The 11,863-nt window shown below is 42.5% G+C and overlaps 2 protein-coding genes across 3 annotated transcripts in view; both read left to right on the top strand.

Annotated features, from left to right (window-relative positions):
* SHPK (sedoheptulokinase) overlaps positions 1-11,863 on the top strand; it is a 938,822-nt gene that overhangs the window by 255,123 nt on the left and 671,836 nt on the right. The window lies entirely within an intron of this gene.
* LHX1 (LIM homeobox 1) overlaps positions 1-11,863 on the top strand; it is a 232,219-nt gene that overhangs the window by 209,082 nt on the left and 11,274 nt on the right. For both annotated transcript variants that reach the window (XM_042442379.1, XM_042442377.1), the window contains exon 2: positions 9,195-9,421. In XM_042442379.1, the coding sequence (XP_042298313.1) occupies positions 9,195-9,421 (227 nt within the window). The remainder of the gene's footprint in view (positions 1-9,194; positions 9,422-11,863) is intronic.

The following is an 11,863-nucleotide window of genomic DNA, read 5'->3' as shown; positions in this document are numbered from 1 at the left end:
TACTAATTGCTATAGGATTTCTATAGGATTTGATAGTGTGTTTTATTTGTTTTAGTGTTGTGTTATTTTGAAATGGCTTAAGGGCTAATCAGTAAACATTTCTGATATATATATATATATACACACACACACACACACACACACACACACACGTATATATTAATGCATCACTTTTCTATATTTATAACCATATTGTTCTTTTAATGTTGTGAGGCGCTCTGGGGTCCCAGTTCTGGGGAAAGAGCCAGATAATAATATTAATATTAACAACAACAACAACAACAATAATAATAATGTAGGCCTTTTCTAATTTCAGGCATTTCAGTCTCTCAAATAAGGGCCATCCCTTATCATTTCCAAGCAATGAGGCATCCTCTCCTTTCAGGCCTTTCCTTTGGCTTATTGCAAATGACTGGTTTGGGGGTTTCCTTCTCTTAACATGCTCAGGAGCCCCAAGGTCTCTCCAATGGGTTTACTCCTTGGAGTAGAAAAAGAGAAAGCGATGTCAGTGGGAGCATAGGAAGGAGTAGTCACACCAACAGAGCAAGTAACAGAGATGATGACAATCATCATAATCATAATGATAAGAAGAAGGAAAAGTAAGGAGGAGGAGGATGAAATAACAACAATAATACTAATAAGTAATAGTGATGATGATGATGATGTAGTAAGAATAACAGCAACCACAACAATATTAATTACTAGTATATCTATATAATTATTTTGTATATTTCTGTATTCTATTGAAGTGTATTGTACTATTATTATTATTAGTGATAGTTATAATAACAACAACAATAATTACTAGTGGTTATGATAATAAGTGATAGTGATAATAACTACAATAAGTAATAGTGAGGATGATGATGATGATGATGATGGTGATAACAATTAGTAACGGCGATAATAATAATAATAATTAAAAGTAATAATTATAACAACAATAATAATTACTAGTGATGATGACGATGATGATAAGTGATAGTGATAACAACAACAACAATAATAAGTAATATTGAGGATGATGACAACGATGGTGATAACAATAAGTAATGGCAATAATAATAAGTGATAATAAGAACAACAATAATAATGACTAGTGATGATGATGATGATGATAACAATAATAAGTGATAGTGATAACAACAATAATAAGTAATAGTGAGGACGACAATGATGATAACAATAAGTAATGGTGATAATAATAATAAATAGTGATAATAAGAAGAACAACAATAATAATGACTAGTGATGATGATGATGATAACAATAATAAGTGATAGTGATAATAACAACAACAATAGTAATAGTGAGGATGATGATGGTGATAACAATAAGTGACAGTGATATTAATAATAATAATAATAAATGATAATAATTACAACAACAATAATAATTACTTGTGATGATGATGATGATCATCATCATCATCATCATCATCATGATAGCAATAATAAGCAATAGTGATAACAACAGCAATAGCAAAAAGTAATAGTGAGGAAGATATCGATGATGGTGATAACAATAAGTACTGGTGGTAATAATAATAATAGTGATGATAATAAGAACAACAACAATTATAAGCAATAGTGGCAATGAAGACTATAGTAACAACAAGAAGAAGAATAAGTACTAGTGATGATGATGATGATGATGATGATGATGATGATGATGAGTAATAGTGAGAATAAGAACAACAACTATTATTATTATTACTAGTAGTAGTAGTAGTAGTTCAGAGACAGAAGAAGGACAGAGTTTTGATATGAAATACCACAGCCCTAAAAGAAGCATGTCCTTTTCCTATGCGCTCACAATTAAAAGTATGGAGGCATCATTTCATTTCCTTCTTCTTCCTCCTAGTTTTATTCTACATGTTAATATTACAGCTTGCTTACTCAACTAATAATAATTTACCAACAACCCACTAATAATAACCTTAACAAAATGCTTCTATTATTAATATCGCAGCACCGATCAATATGTATGTCCAGGGAACTGGAGCGTTCTTGCGCAGCTTAGGATTTCTCTGCCGCCTTTCGGCCGATAAAGGGACCCAAGGATAAGAATACATTGAAACAGATGTATAAAAGGGAATTAAAATTATCTATCTATCTATCTATCTATCTATCTATCTATCTATCTATCTATCCTTGGTTTACCATTCCACCAAATGCATCTGAGGAAGTAGACTTTAATCTATGGAAGCTCATGCTGCCAATTTCTTTCTTTCGGTTAGTCTCAAAGGTGATACAAGATTGATCGATGATTGATCTATCTATCTATCTATCTATCTATCTATCTATCTATCTATCTATCTATCTTCTATATGTATATATATATGTCTTTAACCAGAGCTGCAATCTTATGCACGCTTTCCTCGGTGCAAGTTCGCCTTGCTTTGGAGTAAATGTGACCAATTTTAATGCGCAACATATTTTGTTTTTGGTGATGGAGAGTAAATGCGGCGGATTTTAATGCGCAACGTATTTTATTTTTGGTGATGGAGAGTAAATGCGGCGGATTTTAATGCGCAACATATTTTGGTTTTGGTGATGGAGAGTAAATGTGGCAGATTTTAATGCGCAAGGTATTTTGTTTTTGGTGATGGAGAGTAAATACGGCAAATTTTAATGCACAACGTATTTTGTTTTTGGTGATGGATAGTAAATGCGGAGAATTTTATTGTGCAAGGTATTTTCTTTTTGGTGATGGAGAGTAAATGCGGCGGATTTTAATGCGCGACGTATTTCGTTTTTGGTGATGGAGAGTAAATACGGCGAATTTTAATGCGCAAGGTATTTTCTTTTTGGTGATGGAGAGTAAATACGGCGAATATTAATGCGGAAGGTATTTTGTTTTTGGTGATGGAGAGTAAATGTGGCAGATTTTAATGCGTGACGTATTTTGTTTTTGGTGATGGAGAGTAAATGCGGCGAATTTTAATGCTAGAAACCAAGGCGGCCAAATTGCGACCGTCCGACTTTGGACAACATCACGACTCTCTAGGAAATACAATAAACCTTGTAGTAAGTTAGAAGGGAGTAGGGAAAGAGGAAGACCATACAGCCATAGATTCGTATCTTCCAACTCTATGGTTCTGTATTCCAGGCGCATGGATGGACCCCCATCAAGGAATGGGTTGAATTTTGCAAGGCCTAAGCAGGGATGGTGTTAAAGTAACCAAGGTGCACACTTCCCGATACACTTGTCCATTTTGCGTATATAAAAACACTAGTGTACAATGTGACTCGGAGGTGTGCACATGTGCGCATGTGCGCATGCGCACAGGCTTTCAACCCGCTTGCCGGTTTATGGCGACCCCATAAATTTCCTAAGGTTTTCTTGCCAGGATCCTCAGAGGTGGTTTTGCCCATTCCTTCCTATGTAATAGATGGTTTCCATTGGCGGTCTCTCATCCAAGGACCGACCAGGGCCGACCCGGTGTAACATCCAAGATCAGACATAGATTTGGGGCTATCTATATATATATATGTATGTATAAATATGTATTTAATCTGCAATTGCATGCAGTGTAAGTTCCCCTTGAACACAAAGGAGTAAATATGGCGGATTTTAATGCGCAATGCGTTTTGTTTTCGGTGATGTTTGTATTCCGGCTAGTGACCGTTTCTCCCAAGTACTAACTAGGGCCGGCCCTGCTTAAAACAGATGGGATTTGTTGCTCATCCAAGAACAGATGGGCCCTGTATTCGAGTCTCGACCCAACAGCGGTGAACAACAACCGACGCAACCCCGCTATGGCTTCCATCAACCATAGAGTTGAAAGAGTCTCTATGGTCCTGTTATTCTTCCTCTCTAGGATTCCTCCTCTGTGTGGCCTTCCTCTTTTCCTACTACTTTCTACCTTACCTTACTATACGTTTGTCCAGACGTTTTGCATGCCGTACTTCAAATCTCCCGTCATTATGAACCACGCGGTTTTGTACGCTTTCGGATGTAGAATACATCATTTGCCGGGGCTTGGCGATCGGAGCGTGTGGCACTGTGGCTCCGTCATGTGCCGATAGCTATGTGTTTTTAGTGTGGTGAGGATGGCTACTGTTTGATGACCTTCAAGGGTCAGGGCCAAGTTAGCCAGAGGATCGCCTTCACTTAGAATCATAGAATCATAGAGTTGGAAGAGACCCCAAAAAGGGCCCTGGTCCAGTCCAGCCCCATTCTTCTGCCATGCAAGAACTCTCCATCAAAGCATCCTCATTGACAGATGCCCATCCAGCCTCTGCTTAAAGACCTCCAAGGAAGGAGACTCTGAGGAAGGAGTTTGTTCCACTGTCGAACAGCCCTTACTCTCAGGAGGTTCCTCCTAATGTTGAGCTGGGATCTCTTTTCCTGCAGCTTGCATCCATTGCTCTGGGTCCTATTCTCTGGAGCAGCAGAAAACAAGCTTGCTCCCTCCTCAATATGGCATCCCTTCAAGTATTTAAACAAGGCTGTCATATCACCTCTTAACCTTCTCCAGGCTAAACATCCCCAGCTCCCTAAGTCCTTACTCATAGGACAAAGTTTCCAGACCCTTCGCCATTTTGGTGGCCCTCCTTTGGACACATGGCTCTAGTGTCTCAATGTCCTTTTTGAATTGTGGTGCCCAGAACTGGACACAGTATTCCAGGTGGGGCCTGACCAAAGCAGAATAGAGTGGCACTATTACTTCTCTTGATCTAGACACTATACTTCTATTGATGCAGCCTAGAATTGCATTGGCCTTGTTAGCTGCTGCATCACACTGTTGACTCATGTTCAACTTGTGCTCCACTTGGACTCCTAGATCCCTTTCACACGTAGTTTCATTCATCCAGGTGTCCCCCATAATCCTATATCTGTGCATTTCATTTTTTCTACCTTACATTTCTCCGTGTTGAATTCCATTTTGTTAGCTTTGGCCCAGCTTTCTAGTCTGTTCAGGTCACTTTGAATCTTGATCCTGTCCTCTGGAGTATTAGCTACTCCTCCTAATTTGGTGTCATCTGCAAATTTGATAAGAGTGCCCCCAATTCTGTCCTCCAAGTCATTGATGAAGACGTTGAATAGCCCTGGGCCCAGGACAGAGCCCCACTGGACACTCCACTGGTCACTTCTCTCCAAACCTACATCTTACTCCGCACACCAGGAAGCTCTGTTTGTTACTACACACAGGAAACCATGAGCCGTTTCAGATGGCACCATTCTAGCACTATGGTTCCACTTCGGTTGCCTTGGTTAGGTCCAACGGAGAGTTCGGATTTGCAATTTCGCTAATTTTGGTTCTTCAAGTGTTTTGGACTCCAACTCCCAGAAGCCCCAGCCAGGTTGGCCAACAGCTAGGAATTCTGGGAGATGAAGTCCAAAGTTTGGGGACTGCTGGACTCAATGTTGGATTTAGGCCGTTGGTACTGTTCATTTCATTGGATTTACTCGCTTTACGCTTCTCAGCCTTTGCGGCCAGCTTAACTTCAAGACGCTTTAGAGAAAGAAGCCAACGAGAGAGTGGTGGCGGTTGTTAAATATTGTGTTGCACAATGTTGTGTTGTTATACTACAACGCAGGCCAAGGTATGTCAATGGTCTAAACGTCAACAGCGGGAGTAAAACAAAAGAGGTGTGTGTCTCTCTCTTCTTCCCACCTTCTTGTGTTGAAATTTAGGTTGTAAATTTAGAAAGGTGCGCCAACATCCTTTACTTGCCTTTGCTCCTGCGCCTTTTCGACAGTGACTTGGAGCCGCAGATCTTCCTTCCAAAGAGCAACGGTCTCCGTTTCGTCGCCTTGGCTTATATAGGGAGAGTTCAGGCTTGGTTTGCTCTCCAAAACATATATTCGTCTCTTTAGCGATGCATCGCGTTTCACATCTTTATTGACCGGTTTTCACAACCGCACATAGAAATTAAAAAATAGCATGGACAAGTCGGACTTTGGCATTCAATAAGTTGTGTATATTAGCAATTATTTGAGGTTCTGTGAATGAAGGATGACCAACAGCTAATCATTAACCCCGGATCCAGTTTGCATCATCATCATCTCTATCATCATCTTCATCATTATCTTTATTTCTATCCTGACTTTTCCCCAGTCGAGGACTCAAAGTGGCTTCTTGTTGTTGTTGTTGTTGTTGTCTCTAAGTATCTGTTGGCCCTCCAGCACGATTCTATGGTAAAATCCCCACCGATGTTGACCATAGAGTTGCGCCAGGGTTTCCTAGAGAAGTGTTGAAAAACCTAATGGTTCCTTATTTGTGGTTTTTGCACTTTCACAGGGATCCCAACAAATGTGGAGGGACCACTATAGTTCCTATCAGCCACAGTCCAGGTTGGGGGATGATGGAAAATGCAATCCAACACCACCCAGAGGGCTTTTTCCTCCCTCTGGATCTAACTCTGCACAGCATTACTGTCCAGTTCTATTTATGCTCAAGGGAGCTTGCGCATGACGTTGCTCAATGGCATGAAAGAAACCTATTCCATATAGGGTTCAAATCCATGGCCATGGCATTTGGGAGATTTTGAGCAAGGCGCACAATATTTGGGGGGGGGTCAGTGTGCCGTTGTGGTTCGAGCGTTGGATTACGTCTCTGGAGACCAAGGTTCGGATTCCCCACTTGGCCATTGGTGACCCCGGCGCATCGCACACTCTCAGCCCCAGAAAACCCTGTGATAGGTTCACCATAGAGTCGCCATAAATGGGGAACTACTTGAAGGCACACAAGGACAACAAAACATGGAGGGAACGGGCAACTTGACGGCGCATGGTGGGGTCACTGACTTGGAGAGAAAGCGGCAGGATCCAGAGAGTTTAACACTATTGGACTTTGGTCAGAGGAAATTAATTGCTGGGAAAGAACTCAAGGCTGGCTTTATTTGCATTTAGAGGGATTTTGTTGCACCTTTGAGACTGACGGAAAGAAAGAAGTTGGCAGCATAAGCTTTCGTAGGCTTCGGTCTACTTCCTAAGATGCGTTTGCAAGAACTGTAGCGGCGCAGTAAGTTGGATGCCCACATTGTCCCAAAGTTGTTCTCATGTCCCTTCTCCTATATAGGGATCTATGTATACATCTCCAGCTTTCCTGGCTCTCAGTTATGCCCAGCGGGGAGTGGTACTCTGCACATGCTCAGAAAGATTTGTTGTTGTTAGTGCCATCAAGTTGACTTTAGGAATGAGTGACCTCCGGGAGCCTTGGTCGCCAGCAACGCAACTCAGGGCTTGCAAACGTCACTTTGAATGAATACATCTGTAATGCACCCTCCTTCTTTTCTCATTGCCTTCCGTTTTCACAGACCCCTTGTTCTTTCCCATTGACTTGCATGCGCCTATGATATGGCCAAAGCACAATAGCCTTTATTTCATCATTTTGGCTTCTAGAAAGAGTTCAGGTTTGATGGGAGACCCATTTGTTCCTCTTCTTATCCAAATACTCTCATGTTTCCAGCTCTCACTTTTAAAACCGACCCTGGGGCACATCGGTCTCTTGTTGGCTTCTTCCGATCGGTGCTAATAAAACGCTAGCTGCTTTATTTTAGTATTAAAACAATATCTTGCGCACGGGGAGGTTGTGGGAAACGCATGCTTGCCGGATTTATCCTTGCCGGTTTGCTTTAAGACGCTCTTACGGTTATGATCATCCTCGGAGTATCTTTTACTCATCGTGCGGCAAGAGAGGGAAAGATCTTATTGTGAAATGCTTTCCGACGCCGGCTTTCCGACCGATGAACCAAAAGGTTTACTGCTAGTAGTATTAGTATTTCTGGGTATTTGTATTTGTTCCTTCTGTAATTTTCCCCCATTACCTTTCAATTTCAAGTCTGTGTCTTAATTTCTTTTTTGGCACTTTGTCGTTCTATTTTGGGGCTATTTTCTTTTTCCGGGGACAATGTTAAAGTATTAGAGGATGCATCCGACCGGTTAAAAAGACCAGAAAGTCCCATATTTGCTTCCAGTTTTTACTTTGGAGATCTATACTTGTTTTATTGATCCCAGAATATTTCCCGTCAGCTCCTAGTATGAACAGACACTTTTATACCGGCTCTCCAAGTCGGTTTATTTTATATTAAACCGGGAAGAACGGGAACAAAACCTGGGACTTTGGGATCTTTTCAGTCGGTCCGGATGCACCTTCAGGCATGACTTTGGCAGAAAAACCGGGTCGCCGGGAAAGGCTTTTTAAAAAACCGTGCTTCGTTTCGTCTTAATTATTAGTAATCGCTTTTTAGGACGTTGTTTCTTGCTTTGTTTTAATCCATCTCTTTGCGCTTGTGCAACCGTAACCCCTTCGGTTTTGTTCCTGGTCCTTTCCCATTTTATTTAGCGGAGAGCCATAAAACGTTTTGCTTTATGGCAGAATGTTTTCTGTTGGCTCCTTCCTCGGAGCATTTGGGAGCCTTCTGGAGCAAGGATAAATATATGTATGTGTGTATGTGTATGTGTATGTGTATGTGTATGTATATATGTATGTATGTGAAGTTGAAGGCTTTCACAGCCAGCATCCATAGTCTGTTGTGTGTTTTTTGGGCCATGTTCTAGAAGAGTTTATTCCTGACGCTTCGCCAGCATCTGTGGCTTTGGCGTCTCCGGAGAAAGAAGATGGCATCTGAAGATGCCAAAGCCACAGATGCTGGCGAAACTCTTCTAGAGCATGGCCACATCGCCTCGAAAAACCCACAAAAGGCTATAAATTTATATATGTTGCAAAACATATATGTTTTTGATCCCGGGAGCCATAAAAACAACCCTGGAGGTACATGGTGTCTGTGTGCCAACCTTTGAAACAGAGGGACACTGTTCTCCGTCTTGAATAGTCTTCCCACACCTGACACCGTTCAGATGTATCAGGCCATAACTCCTACTTTGCTGGCTGTGGATGATGGGCGTTGAGGTCCAACACATTTGCAAGGCACCCAGATTGGAGATGGCTGCACCTTAGTTTGTTCCCACTTTGGAAGTGCGCTGTTTAAATGCTGCATGTCTCCTAAGAGGCCAGAAGCTGTGCCAAAGGCATGCTCCATGCTTGAGGACTAGAGCGCAGCTTCTGGCCTCTTAAGATGCATGTGTCATTTAAACAGCATGCCTCCAAAGCAACCCAAAGCAGCTTTATTTGGGCCTGTCTGTTCAGGCGCATGGGCATCTGGGCAATCCAGGCCATTTACCTGTATCCTCTTCTTTTTTAATTGTAATGTTAAACGAATGTTTCTCTGCCCGTCTTCCAGGTGTTTTGGTACCAAGTGTGCCGGCTGTGCGCAAGGCATCTCCCCGAGCGACTTGGTGCGCAGAGCCAGGAGCAAAGTCTTTCACTTGAACTGTTTCACCTGCATGATGTGCAACAAGCAGCTCTCCACCGGCGAGGAGCTCTACATCATCGACGAGAACAAGTTCGTCTGCAAAGAAGATTACCTGAGCAACAGCAACACTGCCAAAGAGAACAGTTTGCACTCAGGTGAGCGGGGCTTCGGGTCGGGGTTTCGTGGAGTCATCTTAACAGCGGTCTCTCGTTCCTAACTGTTGTTGTTGATCCAACAAAAAGTAGAAGGATGGCTTGTGGTAAATAGCATCTGAGCATCTTCCAAGAACCTTACAAGGAAGATGGAGGTCATGGCCATCCTACGCAAGCCTTCCTGAAATGGCCACTCATCTAATATTGATCGATCTGCCAATAAATCTTTGAGGAATTGACTAGGGCAGGGTTATCCATTCCTTCTTCACAGTCTTAGGGCCCCATAGTTTTCATAATATGGTTCTGGTTTTAACCCGGATGCTAAAAGTGGGTGGAAAGTGGTTAAAATAGACGTCATGTGCCTTGACTTGTGGATGGAGAGGACCATCAGAAATGCTTTATTCAAAGGGCCCCTGTGTCCTAAGCAATTTCCAAGCAGTCCATCATAGAAAAGAACATTTCCGAGGACTGCTGCTGCAAGTATCATTGGGAAGGTTGCCCTATTTTTTTGGTTCAGTCCCTGTCGTCTTGAAGAACGAGAACAGTGCGCGACCCAGTTCTCTGCGTGCGGCTATTCGGAGATAAACCCCTCCGGGCTCAAAAGGAGCGGTTTCCAAATATCTCTACGCTGGAACTGAGCCAAAGAGTGCCATCTCTAACGTTTCAGGGAGGAAAACTGGGACGCTTGGGGCCAAGCAACAACTCAGTGTGACGGCAAAAGTCATGAAGGAGGAAGAGCGCATAAGTTAGGAGCGGCTGCAGCGGTTTGTTTTTGATGGTCCTACTGGGAAGGGCAAGGCTATTCAATCTGGTCTCCTCTCCTTCCTTGCTAATTTTGCACTTTGGACTCAGTTTTGCGCAGTTGAAGGAAGCGGAGGACAAAGGAGGAAGGGAGGAGGAGGAGGAAGGAGTAGCTGGAAATGTGGAATGAGAGAGGATTAATAGGACTTTCCCTGCCAAACTGGGAGAGCATGAATCCCCACTGTGCGTCTGTTCCAAAGTATTCAATAGGATGTTGAGGTAGGAGCATATATAAACACATTTACTCAAAGGATGAGCACAGTGAGACTTGCTTTGGAACCATAAACATGCACAGAATGGAAGCGTCAGTGGTGTATTTTACAGCACTGATGCAAAAATAAAGATCAGGATTGCCAAGAAGCATGTATGCTGAGATTCAGGGGAGACATCATGATATTTCTTTGGGGCAGATGTACAGCCACCATCCCTTTCTCAGCCCCAGAAGAAGTCAATGGCAATGCCATGAAACCCCCATGATAGGGTCACCTTAGGGTTGCCATAAGTCAGAAACAACAACAACAACCACCTATGCAAACTTACTTGTGCATAAGACCTGTGTGTCCCAATTGTACTGACTCACTAGTGAGCAAAGGACTGTGATTTAGTCCCATATAGGTGTGTGTGCGCATGCGCCTTGAAGTTGCCTGTCGGTTTATGGTGACCCTTGCATAGGGTTTCCTTGGGCAAAAATACTCTGAGTTGGTTTTCCAGTTCCTTCCTTTGAAATGTAGTCATCTGGGATAATAAAATGGGGCTTGTTGAGTAGGAGATGTGAACAAGATGCTCAAGACTCCAGTTGTCACCTTAAATCCCATGCAGTTGTTCTAGGGACTAAGCAACATTGGGATTTACTTTGGAGCAAACATACTTAGGATTGGATTTACAGTCCCCAAATCAGCCTGATCTGTAAAGCAATTGTGACTTCAGTCCTATACACCCTACAACTAAATCCCACTGAATGGGTGTTACTTTGGAAAGACACACATAGGATTGCAAGTCATAGACTAAGCCATTGTGGTGGAGCTTATTCCCAAAACAAAACATGTTTGGCATCTTGGCTTTTGTTGTTGTGTGCCTTCAAGTCGTTTCCAACTTATGGCAACCCAAAGGCGAACCTATCTTAGGGTTTTTGTGGCAAGATTTGTTCAGAGGAAGTTCGCCATGGCTTTCGATTGAGGCTGAGAGAGTGTCTCTTGCCCAAAGTCACCCATTGGGTTTCATGGCCAAACTGGGACTCCAACCCTGTTCTCCAGAGGCATAGTCCACCACTCACACCACTACGCCACACTGCTATCATGCCATGATAGTGGATTATTAATCTCAGTATTCTTTTAATTAGGGTCTTTGGACGATATTCAGGCTGCTGCCACATTGCAGAATTAATGTAGATTGACACTGATTCCAAGGCTCCATCCTATGGAAGGAATCCTGGGATTTGTAGTTTGTTGTGGCACCAGAGCTCTCCGGCAGAGAAGGCTAAACATCTCACAAAACTACAGAATTTCATAGCATTGAGGCATGGCAGTTCAGGCAGCATCAAACTGCATTAATTCTGCAGTATAAATACAGCCCCAGGACTTTCCATCCATCCTTCTGCCTATCTCTTCCTTCCTTCCTTCCGTCTTTTCTCCTTTCTTTCTTCTT

This window comes from Sceloporus undulatus, chromosome 11 (assembly GCF_019175285.1).
Source record: "Sceloporus undulatus isolate JIND9_A2432 ecotype Alabama chromosome 11, SceUnd_v1.1, whole genome shotgun sequence".
NCBI classification, from domain to species: domain Eukaryota; kingdom Metazoa; phylum Chordata; class Lepidosauria; order Squamata; family Phrynosomatidae; genus Sceloporus; species Sceloporus undulatus.
This window is presented reverse-complemented; position numbering and strand designations above follow the sequence as displayed.